Consider the following 16,225-nt stretch of genomic DNA (forward strand, 5'->3'; position numbering starts at 1 on the left):
ATGATAAAAGAATAAAGAATAGACCAATTTCAAGTTATCACCAGAATGGAGAAATAACTTGTTTAGAACGATCCTCAAATGGCCTGTTAGCAAGTGGTTCAACAAATAATTGTGTTAATGTTTGGGATGAAAGATCCTATAACAAGCCATTAAGCATCTACAAACATCCTAGTGTTGTTGAAAGCATGGCTTGGACAACAAGCAACATTCTATCAACTGCAATGAATAGAGAAGGAAGAGTTTTATTTTGGGATATTTCAACAGGTAATCTTTCATCAAATTTGCATACTATTGACACACGTAGAGCAATTTCCTCTCTCGTTTGGTCAGGAAAGGATATTATAACATCATATAAGGAGTGTTTTTATATTCAATTGTGGGATGGTTTTGACCAATCTCAAAAAAACAAATATCAAGCTTGTTTTTTGAAAACACCAAAAAATACCTATTTAACATATGGTCCAGAATCTTCCCTACTAATTGGTGCATCTTACAATCAAATATTGTGTTGGTCATGTGAGGATAAAACAAAGAAAACCAAAATAATTGATTCATCCTTCTTAAGAATGTTAAGATAATGTTGTTGTCTCCTTGTATGAGTTGTTTTGTTTCAAGAAAAAATCAAGATGTTAATAAATTCCAATTTTCATTGTAAATCAGAAACATAGGTATTCATGGGCAATTTGCAGACTCCTTGTTTTTCCAAATATATTTCCTGATTGGCTCTATATCTTGGTGTGAAAAGAAATGAAAGTTTTTCATTCGATTTGATGGCATTAAAAGATGTTTCACTCAAATGAACTTGTCCTGGTTGACCTGTTGCTTCTATTAATTGTGTTACCAAAACATCACTTCCAAACAAGTCATATGTTCTCTTCATATGTCCAACTACAGCTGCTGTCACTCCTCTATGTGAGGTGTGAATACCAATTCTAACCTGTAATGAAGAATCTCCAATCAGATCTGAATTTTTCGAAACCAATTGTTCCAATTCTTGAATCATTGACAATCCTGCTCGAACGCAACACATTGTTCCATTGGTACTTGGTATTTCATTTGTGGGTGAGGTTAACATGTTATTTACATTGGAATTTGTCTTGGAAATTTGTTTCTTATTATTAGTGGATGAATCATTATCCAATCCAGAAGCAACAAAATAACAATCACCAATAGTCTTGATCTTTTCCAGTGTTGAATTATGTTGTTTCGAATAAACAATATCATCAAAGCATGAGAAAATATCATGCAACATATGTACAACAATTGAAGGTGATTTTCCATTGGCAAGCTCTGTAAAACCCACAATATCACAATACATCATTGTGCAATTCTGTAACTCATCAATGACCTTCTCTCCTGCAGTCAACCGATGAACAATATTCTTTGGAAAGATCTTTTCCGTAATTTTAGTAATTTGCTCCTCATGTGTAACCATTGATTTGGTATCTCTCACAAATGCAACAAAAGATGATTTCTTACTGATTGGATCAATAATTTCTGAAACTCTCAATTCAATTGGAATGGGTTTTCCCTCTTTAGTTTGACCTTTCACAGATCTAACACAATCTACGACTCGTTTCTCTCCGGTTGTCAAGTATCTCTTCAGGAAATCATCATGGTTCATTCGAATTTTAGGTGTGCACAACATTTTAACATTCTTTCCAATGACTTCCTTTTTAGAATAGTGAAATGTGGCAGTGGATGCCGAATTGAATATTTGAATAGTTCCCTGTTCATTGATGGAAATAATTGGAATGACTGAAATCTCTGTAATGGCTTCTCCAAATTGAATAGATGCCAATTTCTTGATATCTTCCTCACTTTGTTCTAATTGGTTAATGTAGGCAGCAAAGTGAAGTTGTTCTAATTTTCTAAAAACCATCATTTTCAACTTGATTGGGAATGCTTTCTTTTGTAAAGTGTTTTTTCCATTTAGGAATCGTGTTTTCATGACTTCTTTCTTTCTTCGTTCCTTTTCTTGTTGACTCACAAGTACATATGGAATTTTCAAATCTTTCATAGATGTTGACAAGCTCACTGACATGTTCAAATCCAATGATGTATCACCAATGAAATCTTCAATGGCTCTCTTGATTTCCATGGTTGATTCATGAGATAATAACTCACTCAAATATTCTCCCATGACTGCCAGAGAATAAAATCCAAACACTTCCTCTGCCTGATTATTAAGATATTCAATAGTGAGATTGCTATCGAATACAATAATTGGACAACCACACGACTGAAACTGTTCTACCAAATCGTTCAGTAATGAGTATTCCTCAAGAGTTGTAATTACAAATGCCTCCTCTTCCATTTCATTTCTCTCTGCCTCTGAAGTGCTATCAGTACTGTATTCGGATGATTTATAAGTGCTCGAATAGTTGGATGTTGACGCAATACTGGAACTATTACTGATTGTACTGTTGGTCTTGTTTAGTTTGCTCAACATTCGAGAGCTTATACCTCTGGAATTGTTGTGTTGTAGCTTTGCTTGTAAGTTTGGTTTCGAATTGAATTTTGAAGAGCTGACATTGCGTTTGTTTAGTGTTGCCAAGGAGTGTGTGTTTTGATTGGCGACCTCATCTCCATCATTATCATTAGTTGTTGGTTTGATAGGAACTAGCTTTTGTTTGCTGGACATTGGTGTTTTTTCTTTGTTATTCGAAATTGAACATCACCACAGAGCACTGCCACTATTTCCCCAACACGGCCAGTACACACCAACTGAGATAGAGATAGATGCTCTAATGCAGAAGGGTCAAAAATGTATCACATTTGTTCCAAATTAATGAGCTTGCCCAGAATATTTAAGTTCTCTCTACATGCTGACCAAAAAGATGATGTATGTTGAGTGAATTTATCCACATGTAATTGACAACACATCACGAGTTGTAAGATGGAGAGTACTTGATATCTTTCGATAACTATCAAATTATGATGTGTTGTTGTGATTTCTACTGATGTTTGGTTGCTTTTGTAGAAAATTATGAAGAGGTGTTTGGTTTGATGTCTATCAGTTGTAATCAACCTAAATTGGCTAATAATTAACCACTCAATTGTTTAAGAAAGCAATTGAGAGCTGGTTGTGTATTTTTAAAGATTGCTATAGTAATTTTCATAATAATCATCAACATTCTCATAGCTATAGATATACTGAGAATCGGTAAAATCTTCCTCCCTCTGACTGTCATCCAAATAATCTTTAAATACATTGAGAAATGGCTCAATGTTTCCATCTGGATTATGACCTTTCTTTGAGTTGTGATCTTCAATAATGGCAAAGTAAATTCTATCGAAATAACCTTCATACTTTTCCAGTTGAGTTTTAAAAGCTTTTGCCATCTGATTAGGGTTATTCTTAAAGGCCCCACATCCAAACGCAGACAATACCAAATTTCTAACACCATTCAAAATGGCCACCTTGAATATTGCCTCAATAGTTCCATTGTTTCGTCCATCAATTTTTTCTGTATTTTTCGATTTGTTTGGTACAGCAGCTGCAGTAATGACATCCAATAATCTTGGAACTTGCAAGAGTGGATAACCTTTTGCTTCGCACCCTCTGAAAAACAATACATTTGGTGAGAAGCATGCACTCTCATGCCCAATAGGATAGCTCCACTTTCTATGTTTATCCAATTGATCAACCTTATTATCCAAACATTGATACAAGTTAGATCTTCTGAATAGATTTTCCTCCTGAGCTCCACCTATTTTCATTCAAATAACTTGGTTATTAAACTACTTACAACCTGATTGATAACCACCTCCAGGAGTATTTGGATTGGCCATATTGAGAATGGCTACTCTCTCATTTTGCATCTTTCCACTCTTTACCAATTCATCCTGGATCTTGAATGCAACATCCACACAATCTCCATTAATTACCAAAACTCTAGTCTTTTCCTGAATACTATTATCAGAAGAATTCAATGTAGGAATCACCTGCCCCTCATTTCTAATAAACAGTGTTCCAACACTCGACTGAATCATCAACTCTTCCTTCAATGAAACCTTTTCTACAATTTCATCATCATCAATTCGATTTTTAGAATTTCTATGATTTTTAAAATTGTACAAATAGTATTGATCCCTACAAATATCAATCGTTTGTCTCTGAACAAGTATTCGGAGCCTTTTAATTTTCTTATAATCAGCCTTTTCTAGACAATCATCATATTGATTTCGGAATTGAGAGGGATCATAGGGATAGGTATTAAAAGTTGAATGTTTCTTGTGGAAATCATCAACTTGAAAGAAAGAGGTGGGACAATTCGAGTGTTTTTTGGTGGAGAAATTGTTGGAGGTGATCATTGTTGTGATTTTTTTAACTTTGTTTGTGACTGTTGTCGATTTTGAAATTGATTTTGTAACAGTTCAACTATTCAATAACTTTAGTTCTCGATGAAGAGTGTAAAGAATGAATGTGAAGCGTCGATGGTTTAGTGGTAGAATACGGCGTTGCGGTCGACGCAGTCAGAAGTAAATTTTTAGATAGCTGTATGCACTCTGCTCTTACTATTTTAGAAATCAGTTTCATGCATGTATTTACGTAAATGGGCAAATTTTTAGGTATTGAATAAGTATAATTATTGAAAAAATAATCTCGGCTTGATCCTCATTTTTTACTGAAATAGTCCACCTCAAAAAAATTTTGAAAATGCATTTCATACTAAACTGCAAAAAGACTACAGCACCACAGGTTCCCAAGTTGTCTCCAACCTCAGTACTGATGTGGCTCGACGATGCTTAACTTCTCAAATCGGACGGGATGAGGTGCATTCATCGTGATATGGCCGTAGCCATCCATTACATTAAAATATGCAATTTCAATACGTTTTACAATTTTGCAACAATGGTAACAACCAAATTTTGAGCTAATTCGTTTAAACTGTTGTACCCACCACCAAAGGAATAATAAAATATTGTAATTGAATATTCTATTCAATATTCCTTTTTCTTCCTTGCTTCCTTTTCGCCAGAAGGAATTTTATGGCTTTTTTAAACCACCGTACATAAAAAAATAATTTGCCGCTCTTTTTGCACTCCAAAAGGCAAGTTGAATCTTAACTCTCGCATGATAAGCAAGTTGTATTGTTTTACTGTGTAGTTTAGCACAGTACTGCGGTGCCGGATTTTCTTCGAAGGCATGACCACAATGAGCTCATACCAATCAATGTAACCCAACACAAACCTTTCGAAATATTCAACAACAATAGAAAAAAAAAATATCATGACTACTTCCACCACTGTTCTTACATTAATGGAAGATATTTCCAATGATAATACTGGTAGCAATGCTGCTGCTGCTCTTAGAAAGCAACCTGCTGTTAATGATGAATTGATTATGAAGAATGTTACTACTACTAGCAATAATAGTAACAAACTTATTATCAAGGCAACTTATGAACCAACAGAGGAGTACTTGAGAAAGGTTAAATATGCTGATGAGAATCAACTCTTCCTTTCTGAGAAGGATACTCGTTTGGCTGTCAAGTCTATTAGAAATACCATCAAGAATGAAGAAGCTCGTTTGAGAAAGAGACATTCTTTCCTTCAATATCAAGATTTGTTAGGATTGACCATCTTTTTGACAAGTCTTTTGACTATTGTTGGTGTTTCTGCCTTGTATTTGAAGGGAAATCTTCATTGGGCTCTTGCTGTTCCTTTGCTTGCTCTTCCAATTTCTGTCTTGCATGAATTGGAGCATGATTTGATTCACAATTTGTACTTTAAGACTCACCAATGGGTTCAACATGTTATGTACTTTTTCATTTATCTTGCCAAATGTCATGCTTTGCCATGGTACAGAAAGTATGTCCATCTTCGTCATCACGTAACTTCTGGTTCCAAGAGAGACTTTGAAGAAAGAGCTATTGGTGGCGGTTTGGAAGCTGGCTTTTTGAGATACTTGCTCACTACCAGTCCATGGGCTGTCTTTTTAGCAATTACAGATGTCAAGAGGGATAATCCACAAGATTTCAGTGTCTTTCTTGCTCTACTCACCAATGCACCTTCCATGATTGGTTTCACTGTTCTCTGGTTTGTATTCACTGCGTACTTGTTCATGTTTGGTGGTTTTACCTTCTTGTCCACCTACTTGCCAATTGCTTTCTGGCCTTTAGTTAGAGATTTGAGTGTTATTATTGTTTTACCAAATCTTGTTAGACAAACTTGTTTGAATTTGATGGCCAGTTATTGTCACTATTATGGAGATGTTCCAGAAGGTGATGTTTTCTATCAAGGTTTGTATTCTTTTATTTTCATAACATTCCAATAACTTTTCATTATTTACTTTATTCGAATCTAATTGTGAACAGGACAAGTTATTGATCACTGGTCCATGATTCCATTCCAATTATTCAGTTTCAACTTTGGATCCTCACACATTATTCACCACTTTGTTCCAAATCAACCATTCTACATTCGTGAGGCAATCTCAAGAAAGGCCAATGCTGAAATGATTAAACAAGGTGTCAGAAATAATGATTGGGGAATTGTTGCTCGTGCCAATCGTTTCCATGACAAATCCAAGCATTTGCTTGAAGCTGACAAGACTCAAGTGATCCCAGCTGATCAATGGGTCAATTTGAAGTATTAATTTCATCATTTGTATGATGTAATACTTCTTTTTTTTGTAATGGTTGTATTCATGTTAATTAGTTTTTGTAATAAATATTCAAACCATTAACAAAAAGCTTTAATTAAAACATACTTCTTCAAGATGGAACAAAAATGGAGAAAATAACAAAATCGGACCGATGATAAGGAAGGTCAAATTGCGAATGGATTAAGTTCACAACCAGGAAATTCTGCTCTTTCAATTTACAATGATATTTCATTTGGAATTTCAATTAAACGCATCCATCCTTCGACCCAATAATTTGTGCATTGCCAAAATTATTTAAGAATTTGTTCCAAGAATGCAATTTTCAAACATAAAGAAAATGCAAAACACAAGAACACTCTTACTGGGCAATAATGCTCCCATTAGAAACAATTTACAGGCCAGATTAGGATCCTCTGCAATGGTTGCTGGAGAATCTGATGATTATGAACAAATAGTTAAATCTATTACGACAATAATTGTAACGAGTATTGAATTGAACACTCAGCACGAACAAGTACTGCAACTAATTCTCAACACGAGCACGAATCACTTATCAATCATTAGAATTGTGTCATTACAAGATTCGTTACTGACTAGATCAACCAATTCACTGGAGAAAATTCTAAGAAATGGTCAATTGAATGGATTGATGGATGTGATCACTATTCATGCTCCATTCTTCTATGAAGATCTGATCACTGACAGAGATTCATTCTTCATTAATGACATAAATACTACTTTGCATATTGTAAAATACTATGGAGATGGCGACATGAGACTGCCAATCATTTCAAGAGGTGATTTGATTTCATACATTGAATGTTGTTTGGTGCTACTCAATGAAAATCATATTGCAACGACTGAGAAGAAACACTTGTACATCAGAGGCGATCTCATTCGATTGGAATATATCATTGCAACTCTCTTTGGAAGAGGATTTCAATATGAAAATGTGAGTGGAAGACCAGGAGAGGAACGACTTGCAGTGAAATGCTCTCGTCTTGTACAAAAGTATGAAAGTGTGCGAGTGGATAATCTCCTCTTTCCTTCAGTGCATCCATTGAGATGGATTGAATTTCTCTCTCACTAATATTATAAATCCTAACTTGATATTCAACAATTTTTCATTCAATATATATTTCCACAAACTAATTGTTCCACCAATTCCAAATCCAAAATTACTAGAAATACTATTATATTTTAAAGTATTATATTTAATTAGGTTACATTCGTTTAGATTTTTGTTGTTCTTTCACTTCCTCAACCTTATCATACCAAGCATCTACTCCATTACTCAAATCTTCGAGTTGATATGTTCTTCCAGGCTATTATTATGTGAATATTCCAATAAAACTATTACAATATACTTACTGTTTGAATGTGGAACTCTCTCGAATTTTTCTTAACAACATATAATTCATTACTCCATGGTATGATACCCTTTACAATCATCTTTTCTGGGTCAATATAGAGGATACGAGGTTTATCCGTCAGTATGAGTTGTCTCTTCTTGGCAGTGAATCTTCTTCTCTTAATGACCAATGCAGTATAGACAACATTTTCATTCTTCATCAAGAATTTACTCCATCTATCATTTAAAGAGACTGTCAAATCACTACTAGAAGCTCCCGATATTGTGCTTCTCAAATTTCCATCCAGAACAATGCCAGAAGTAGTTGGTGAAGGAGAAGATGAAGATGCAGTGCTCACTGAAGAGCGGAAATTTCTTACATTGGTATCAATACTGTCATTTGAGACATGAGATCCATTGATAAATGAAAGATTAGGACCTGCATATCTTTCATTAATGAGTGGTGGAACCATTTGTTGGAGAACATCAAAATTAATTCCCTCAAAGAATGGATGTTGTTTGAGAGAGCTCATTCCTCCTCTTTGTCTACTTCCTAATCTATTTTCTGCTTCAAATGCACAAACTTGTCTTATAAAATCAACTGCAACTGGATCCAAATCTTCTTCATCGTCAATTATCAATCCTTCTCTTTCTATTGCTGTAATCTTTTGGAAAATTAAATATTGTGACTCTCCATCGAATAATTGTTTACCAGTCAAAAAATTATATAAAATACAGCCAAGTGCCCAAATATCTGAACTTTCAGATTGTGGCAAATCTTTAAGAATTTCTGGAGAAACATAGTGAGCTGTACCAACAAAAGTACCTTTCACATAAAGAACTGGTTCTTCAAATTCTTCGCCATCAGATGTTAGTGGTTTTGTCAACTTTAAAATCTTGGCAGTACCAAAATCTGTTATTTTCAAATGTAAATCTTCACTCAAAATTAAATTTTCCGGCTAGTTTTCAACAATTGCATATTAGAATCAATATACGAAACTAGAAGAAACCTACTTTTAAATCTCTGTGCAATATATTCTTCGAGTGTATATGTTCAAGACCCATTATCAATTCGGCCATATAGAATCGTGAAGCATCTAACGAAAGTGGTCCATACTTTTCTATTATTCCTGCTAATTCGCCTCCAGGAGCCAATTCCAACACAAAATCTGTTTTTTTCAAAGTATGACGTTAAGTTATATATTTAATTTATATATGATGATATGATGATGAACGTAATAATTATTATAATATTAAAGAGTATTATATAGTATTATATTGTAATAAAAATCAAAAAGTTGTTATAATGTTGATGATGATGATGAAAATATTCATATTTGGTTATTCCATCATCCACGCAAAAACAAAAAATCATATATAATAGTTTTTTGATCGGTATTATAAACATGTATATTCATCCGCCAGAGTTTCATCATTACCATCATCATCATTAAAATTATTAAATAATATATTAAATAATATATTAAATATTAAATATATGAATAAATATCACAAAGCCTTTGAAAAAAACAACAACCTACACAAATGATCCTTATCCTGATAGGTACAAAACAATGAAATTATATTCGGATGACTCAACATGTTGAGAACTTCCTTCTCCATCTTGACCGTATTGATTTTCTTCTCCTTAATGACGAAATCCTTCTTGATGACTTTTGTGGCGTAGTGTGTGCCGGATTTCTTGTATTTGGTTAGGAAAACTTCGCTGTAGGCTCCCTTGCCGAGTTGTTTGAGAAAGTCAAAGTCTTCTCGTGTGTATTTGGACATTTTTTTTTTTGTGTTATTGCTTAAATGTTGCCGTTGTGAAGTTGGACGAAAGTGGACGAATTTTTCTAGAGTGGACTTTTTGGGTTTTTGACAAGTTGAATTACGAGAATGTTTTCTTATCTTGGAAATATAGGAAAGGAGTGTTTCGGAAGAGAATGATAGATCTGGTTGAATGTAGTTCCAAAGCATTTCCACAAAAGTTTATTCGAAACTATAGAAAATATTAAAAATATCAACAGATCTATTGTTTTTATGCAAAATGATACATCTATATCTTTGCAGAAATTGGATTTTCAATTTAAAACCTAACAAACTTTCATTCTTTTCCTCAATTTTTGTTTTAAAAAGAGTTTCGTATCTCTATTGAGCTCCTTAGTGAACAAGAAATTTAAATCTCTTTTGTATAAACATTACCATTGATGTTTCTTCCATAAAATTGCATTTGACAGAGTCCATATTTTGATTTTGCTTTACAATTCAAAAACTTGCAAGACCAATAAATCTCTCAAAGATGTTGATTTACTATTTTTAGCTCGCAAATTGAAAAAAAAAGTTTAAACGTTCATTGACAATTTTTCTCTCCATGGAATTTATTCAATCTTCTTCTTGTAAATAATAGAACACACATCAGCAATATATTAAAACAACGACAACAAATATTTGTAGTAGTAACTTTATATTAGTAATTATTAATTTATTAATCGTCTGAGAAAATGATTGGAAAGTTGTTAATGAAAAAGCAGAGTAGAACCAATTTACTGGATAATTCATCATCACCCTCTAGTAATACTGTTATTCATTCTAATCCTTCGTCACCTTCATTAGATCTTCATTCTAATTCTTTTCATCACCATCAACAGGAAGCAGCAACATTTGTCAATTTGGTGGTGGATCAGAGTAAGGATTCATCTTCTCTAGAAAAGCAAAAGCGAATAGAAAAGCTCAAGATACAATATCCCAAATTGTTTGAGGAGGTTTTTGAGGAGGAAGATGAGGCTGACATTTGTCCAATTTGTTTGGAGTTGTATACGAGGGATAATCCTCAGATATTGTGCAAGTGCTCTCATGGATTTCATTTTCAATGTAGTGAGGAGTGGAAACAACGTTCGAATGAATGTCCTGTTTGTTTCAGAAAGTTGATTTACATGTATGAGGATGAAGAGTTGCCACCAGTTGAAAAGAATCGAAATGAAAAGAAGCAAAACCCAACAATCATGATGAGGGAACCTCTCTATTATAGTGAAGATAGACCAAGAAGAGGATTCTTTGGAACTATACTTTCAAAGTATGTAATAATTGTCAGTGATTGAAATTTACATTTTTCTGTTGTTTAGATTATGTTGCTGTTGCTTTTAATTATGCGAGCTCAATATGTATTATTGAGATATTAACCTATTTCTATTTATTGTTCATTTCAAACTATTGCAATTTAACACTATGGATATTATAAGGATTGTGGGCACTTTTCAAATTACTATTATTTTTCAGTATTAATATTGCTTGGCCTTCTGTATTCCTTCTGAAAATTTTTAAATTGTTTCCAAACACCACAATCTTCTGAATGTTGTTCATTTTCATTGTTCATAAACTTTGGTTTGTAATCCTTGACGATTCTTTCAACATCGTAATTCTTGTATACGTACAAGCCACTTGCAAATCCAGCAAGAAAGCACCACATTTTATTCTATTCAATTGATTTATTAAGGAGGTATTTTTTTGTGAATTACATTGCTACTTGACAGATTAACTATTTATACTTTCTGTAATCTTTGAAAATGATTGAATTATAGGATTGTGAATTTTTGATAGAGGTCAATCTGAAACACGTGTTCTGTTTGGAATCATAAATAGAAGCGCACATTAAGCAAACTGTGTTGGAAAATTGAATCAAATTGATAGGTCCTTATTCATTCTTTAAGAGTTTATGAATGTGTTGTTGTAAGGTTACAATATCCTGAGTCAATTCATCAATTCCATCCTTTGCATTGGTTCTGGAATTATCATCATCTGATTGTTTGCTATAATCACCATTTTTAATCTGATCAATTTCACTTGTTGTAGCAACCTTTCTAATACCTGAATGATATTCCAAATCTCTTTGTAACAATTCAATAGTGTGATCCTTTTTGAGTAATTCAATTTCATGTTGATGGTGCACTTGGAGAAGATGAATTTCAAACTCCCTTTGGAGTAGCACAATCTGATGATGAGCATTTTCCAATTGCTTTCTTAATTCACTGATAAGAAGTGAATTATCAGCCAATGAATCATTCAATAATTCAATTGAAGATACCGATGATTGCATTCCCATCATAGGATAATTTTCCTTAATGGAAAAACAGCAGTTAGTTAGAGTTTCATCTTGCTCTTTTGTTTCAACGATCATTTTTGTGAGTTTCTTTAAGGTTAATTGAGGATATTTTTTAAATATGAAAATTCTTCAACAGCTCTTTCACACTGTAATACATCTTATCGGCATGTATCTCTTTAAGAATTGAATTAATTGCTGTTATTTGGTGGAAACTAAAGCTCTATTATTTATTTGGCAACGTAAATCACATGGTTTTACAATCAAACACAATATATACAATAAGCAAATACTACTTACCTTTTCAATGTAATGAATTGTTCAAGCATAACCAGAATAATGCTCGATTTCAATTATTTCATCAAAGAATCCTTCCCAACTAACCGTTACTCAAACTTAAAATTTGAAAAAAAATGCCGCCAAAAAAAAGTAAATCTGTTGCTGTTGTTGATAATGAAAATTCTTCATCACCAACCAAGAGAGTTTCCTGTGCAAAGAGTTTTCTTTTTTCTCATGATGAGAGAGGACACATCTGGAGGAATTTAATCAATTGGTACGATAATAATAAGAAGGATTTACCTTGGAGAAAAACAATTAAAAGTGCCGATGATGAAGATGATGATGTAAAGGCTACGGAAGAACTTCATCAGAGAGCCTATGAAGTGCTGGTGAGTGAGATTATGTTGCAGCAAACTCAGGTAGAAACAGTCAAGACTTACTTTCTCAAGTGGATGAAAAGATTTCCGACAGTTAAGGATTTGGCTGATGCTACTGTTGATGATGCTGTTGGAATTTGGAGTGGTCTTGGTAAGTTTTATTCAATGATTTATCAATATTAATTTGAATATATATTTAACTATTTAATTATTGCCAATAATATTAAATATATTAAAATTGAAACTCTTTGGAAAATTAATTTATATTAATATTAATATTATAATAGGATATTACAGAAGAGCCAGATATTTGTACAATGCTGCAAAGTATATAGTGGAAAAGATTAACAAACCAATTAAAAACGAGGAAATAATATCCGATGATGAAGATGATGATGAGGAAAAGAAACGAATCATTTACAAATTACCAGACAATGTGAAGGATTTAATGCAATTACCAGGTGTTGGAAGGTATACTGCTGGAGCTATCGCTTCCATTGCATTTTCAAGGACTGCCTCTGTGGTGGATGGTAATGTTTTTCGTGTATTTGCCAGATTAAAGAGGATTGAGGAAGATATTGCAGTTAACAAGACAGCCAATACTGTATTTTGGCCAATGGCAGACAATTTAATTCAACACTATAGAGATATTGAAGATACAGTGCTGGAGAAGGAAGATTTGGAACTCAAACATAGATACAATGTGACTGGAGATTTTAATCAGGCTGTTATGGAGCTGGGAAGAACAGTATGCATTCCAAGAAATCCTAAATGTACAGAATGTCCTCTTGCTGAGGTTTGTGAGGCAAATAAGGCATTGGAAAAGGAGGAAATTGCCACTGTTGAAATTTATCCAGTGAAAAACAAAAAGACCAAAAAGAGAACTCAAGTTGTTTCATGTTGCATTTTCTATAAGGAGGGAGATGTTGATAGTTGCCTCTTTGAAAAACGACCAAAGGAGACTCTATTGGGTGGAACGTGGCATTTTCCATTTGTTATCATTCAAGATACCAAAGCAGAGGAAGAAGAAAATGAAGAAGATAGTGAGGATGAAGAGGGATCTAAAAAGAAGAAACCAAAAAAGCAAGCCAAAAAGACTAAGGCAACAACAAAAGCAGCAGCCTCCTCATCTGAATCAGAACATTTTATCAAACTGAAAGAATTTCTTGTGAAGGAGGGATTTGTTCAAGACAAGTCGATACCTTTCGAATATCATGCCAGTGTGGATCATGTATTTACTCATATCAATCAGACAAATCATATTTACAGTTGCAGTGACAAGTATCTGATAAAGGATTTGGAAGATTCAAACAGTGAAGAAGATCAATGGAAGTGGTTTGCAAACTCACAAAGAAAGAGCCAAGGTATTTCAACTGTTGCCTCAAAGATTTTCAAACAATTCAAAAAGACTTTCAAGAATCAAGATGCTTCACCAATCACTCCTCCAAAGGTCAGATTCAAGACTAAATCTCCATTCAAATCAACAAGTGCAGAGACAAAGGAAGAAAATTCAGAATCATCTAGTTCTGATGAAGAAGTAATGAAGGATGATGAAGTTGTGAGGATAAGTAAACAGGAAGTAAAAGAGAAAGTCAAAGATGAAATTAAGCAAGTCAAGATGGAAACTAGACTGTCCAAAAGAGTTGCTAAAAGAACAAGTGAAGAATCAGCCAATCAATCTGCCAATGAAACACCATCTAAGAAGAAGAAACAAACCAGCATTTCTTCATTTTTCAAGAAATAGTAACTAGTGAATGTAAATAAACCCTTAATTTATTTCTTAAAGGTTTTTTTTAATTCAGAATTTAATCTTCTAATGATGATTTGGATCAAAAACGATTGGACCAATACAATTGACAAGATTTTGGTAATTAGGATCACGAGTATTGTTTGCATGACTTGCACTGGCCTTTTTCTTTTCACAGGCCTTTCCCAACATCATCATTAAAAGTTCCTTTGAAAGATCTTCATCAGATTCATCATCTGGAGCAATCATTTCGAATACTCTTTCCATAATGGAAGGATACAAACGTAAAAGATCGTATGAATCTACAGAATGACCGTACATGGCCTCATCGAATGGTTCTCCTTCTCCATAACTGTCACAATCAGGAGCAACAAAGCATAATGGTAAGACACTTTCAATAAATCTCAAAATACAATGTTGATGACTTGTAAGACCAGTAATTTGCCATGTTGGATGTAATTCATCATCTTTTTCTTGGTCATATCTTTGAGAAGATAATTCTGCTTGTCTCTTTCTTGCATCCTCCTCTTCAGTTTCATTAAAGAGTTTTTTCACACGATTGGCTTCAGATCTTTCAATTTTAGAAATTATCAATTTGACACAAGTATCATGGAAAATGTAGAGGAATCTCTTGTGTTTTCTTTCAGATGAAGGAATGGACTTGATCTCAGGGAGATGTTGATACAATGCTTGTTCAGTCATTTTAAAAACACCCAATGCTTTCATAAAAGATTTCTCATTAACCTCTTGCATTTGCTTCTTTGTGAGCTTGGTAACTCCTTCAATGTAGAGAATTGGAAGATCATTTTGAGGAGCACACTTGCAAATTCTATCAGAATGTCCAGTACAGCATTTTCTATAAAGATCATGAAGGGACATGTCCGACAAGTGAAGGAATTTACAATTCTTTCCATTACCACATGATTGAATAGAACTGTGCTTCATGCAAACCTCGGTCTTTTTTTGAGGAGCTTGAGGTTCAGGAATAATTTCTACAACTTCCTTCTTTTTGCTCTTTGGTGTGGTGAGTGGAGGAAATTCGTCAGGATGTTCCTGTTGATACTTGATATAGAATGATCTGTCGTGTGAGTATGGGCAAATTCCAGATCCAAATTTACACTTTCCTTTAAAGTGATCTCTACAAGGTTTGTTATAACCCTCCTCTTTAGCTTCAGTTTTAGTTTTGGTTTCAACCTTTTCCACTTTCTCAGGTTCAGGTTTTTCCTTCTCTTCCTTTTTAGGTTGTGGTGTTGGTTCATTCTTCTTCTTGTTCTTATTTTTCTTGGAATTTTTGGAAGAAACTGGTTGTGTTTGGGTTTGTTTTTTGGTAGTCTTTTCACTTGATTGAATTTCTGCAGGAACACTCTCAAGCACACTGAAAGAGTTTGATGAAGATGCTAATGGTATCTTGTCTGGAATTTCCTCGAGGACTTTCTTCTTCTTACCAGAAGATGAGGTTGTAAACGAATTATTTTTGGATTTGGAAGAAGTGTCCAAATTTCTCAAATATTCCAACTCAAATTCTCTTTGAAGCTTTTTAGCCAACTCTTCATCAAGTTTCTCTTGTTCACTCTTTTCCTCCTTCTCTAGTTTTGGTGTTTCCACGAGCGGCTTTACTTCCTGGGCAGCTTTGGCTTTATCATTCTTTTTCTTGGATTTGGATTTTTGTGAAACTGGTTGTGGCTCTGGTTTTTTCTTGGCTGACTCCTTATTCTTATCACTAGGTGTTGTAGAATTGATTTCAGGGGTGCTGACTACTGTT

The 16,225-nt window shown here is 33.8% G+C and overlaps 10 protein-coding genes across 10 annotated transcripts in view; 5 read left to right on the forward strand and 5 right to left on the reverse strand.

Annotated features, from left to right (window-relative positions):
• Nucleotides 1-185: 185 nt before the first annotated feature.
• Nucleotides 186-578, forward strand: NAEGRDRAFT_72606 (uncharacterized protein; the record flags this gene model as incomplete). The annotated part of the gene is made up of 1 exon (XM_002672296.1): nucleotides 186-578. One exon carries the CDS (start codon nucleotides 186-188, stop codon nucleotides 576-578), a length of 393 nt encoding a protein of 130 aa, XP_002672342.1.
• Nucleotides 579-646: 68 nt separating this feature from the next.
• NAEGRDRAFT_72607 (uncharacterized protein) lies at nucleotides 647-2,644 on the reverse strand (the record flags this gene model as incomplete). Its single annotated transcript, XM_002672362.1, has 1 exon — nucleotides 647-2,644. The coding sequence occupies one exon, from the start codon at nucleotides 2,642-2,644 to the stop codon at nucleotides 647-649; it is 1,998 nt and encodes a 665-aa protein (XP_002672408.1).
• Nucleotides 2,645-3,096: 452 nt separating this feature from the next.
• On the reverse strand, nucleotides 3,097-4,317 carry NAEGRDRAFT_72608 (uncharacterized protein; the record flags this gene model as incomplete). The annotated part of the gene is made up of 2 exons (XM_002672363.1): nucleotides 3,097-3,713; nucleotides 3,753-4,317. The coding sequence occupies 2 exons, from the start codon at nucleotides 4,315-4,317 to the stop codon at nucleotides 3,097-3,099; spliced, it is 1,182 nt and encodes a 393-aa protein (XP_002672409.1).
• Nucleotides 4,318-5,236: 919 nt separating this feature from the next.
• Nucleotides 5,237-6,705, forward strand: NAEGRDRAFT_81253 (fatty acid desaturase domain protein; the record flags this gene model as incomplete). The annotated part of the gene is made up of 2 exons (XM_002672297.1): nucleotides 5,237-6,248; nucleotides 6,324-6,705. 2 exons carry the CDS (start codon nucleotides 5,237-5,239, stop codon nucleotides 6,602-6,604), a joined length of 1,293 nt encoding a protein of 430 aa, XP_002672343.1. The 3' UTR covers nucleotides 6,605-6,705.
• Nucleotides 6,706-6,950: 245 nt separating this feature from the next.
• Nucleotides 6,951-7,703, forward strand: NAEGRDRAFT_72610 (uncharacterized protein; the record flags this gene model as incomplete). The annotated part of the gene is made up of 1 exon (XM_002672298.1): nucleotides 6,951-7,703. One exon carries the CDS (start codon nucleotides 6,951-6,953, stop codon nucleotides 7,701-7,703), a length of 753 nt encoding a protein of 250 aa, XP_002672344.1.
• A 133-nt stretch (nucleotides 7,704-7,836) lies between these two features.
• On the reverse strand, nucleotides 7,837-9,752 carry NAEGRDRAFT_55872 (3-phosphoinositide-dependent protein kinase-1; the record flags this gene model as incomplete). The annotated part of the gene is made up of 5 exons (XM_002672364.1): nucleotides 7,837-7,878; nucleotides 7,985-8,217; nucleotides 8,404-8,923; nucleotides 8,979-9,133; nucleotides 9,506-9,752. 5 exons carry the CDS (start codon nucleotides 9,750-9,752, stop codon nucleotides 7,837-7,839), a joined length of 1,197 nt encoding a protein of 398 aa, XP_002672410.1.
• A 713-nt stretch (nucleotides 9,753-10,465) lies between these two features.
• NAEGRDRAFT_81255 (uncharacterized protein) lies at nucleotides 10,466-11,062 on the forward strand (the record flags this gene model as incomplete). Its single annotated transcript, XM_002672299.1, has 1 exon — nucleotides 10,466-11,062. The coding sequence occupies one exon, from the start codon at nucleotides 10,466-10,468 to the stop codon at nucleotides 11,060-11,062; it is 597 nt and encodes a 198-aa protein (XP_002672345.1).
• A 593-nt stretch (nucleotides 11,063-11,655) lies between these two features.
• On the reverse strand, nucleotides 11,656-12,138 carry NAEGRDRAFT_72613 (uncharacterized protein; the record flags this gene model as incomplete). The annotated part of the gene is made up of 1 exon (XM_002672365.1): nucleotides 11,656-12,138. The coding sequence occupies one exon, from the start codon at nucleotides 12,136-12,138 to the stop codon at nucleotides 11,656-11,658; it is 483 nt and encodes a 160-aa protein (XP_002672411.1).
• Nucleotides 12,139-12,473: 335 nt separating this feature from the next.
• On the forward strand, nucleotides 12,474-14,460 carry NAEGRDRAFT_52318 (uncharacterized protein; the record flags this gene model as incomplete). The annotated part of the gene is made up of 2 exons (XM_002672300.1): nucleotides 12,474-12,867; nucleotides 13,004-14,460. 2 exons carry the CDS (start codon nucleotides 12,474-12,476, stop codon nucleotides 14,458-14,460), a joined length of 1,851 nt encoding a protein of 616 aa, XP_002672346.1.
• Nucleotides 14,461-14,529: 69 nt separating this feature from the next.
• NAEGRDRAFT_72615 (uncharacterized protein) overlaps nucleotides 14,530-16,225 on the reverse strand; it is a gene marked incomplete at both ends in the record, with an annotated part of 3,267 nt that continues 1,571 nt past the window's right edge. The window contains one exon of the mRNA XM_002672366.1: nucleotides 14,530-16,176. Coding sequence (XP_002672412.1) covers nucleotides 14,530-16,176 — 1,647 coding nt within the window. The remainder of the gene's footprint in view (nucleotides 16,177-16,225) is intronic.

The sequence above is a fragment of the Naegleria gruberi genome, assembly GCF_000004985.1.
Source record: "Naegleria gruberi genomic scaffold NAEGRscaffold_54, whole genome shotgun sequence".
NCBI lineage: Eukaryota > Heterolobosea > Eutetramitea > Acrasida > Naegleriidae > Naegleria > Naegleria gruberi.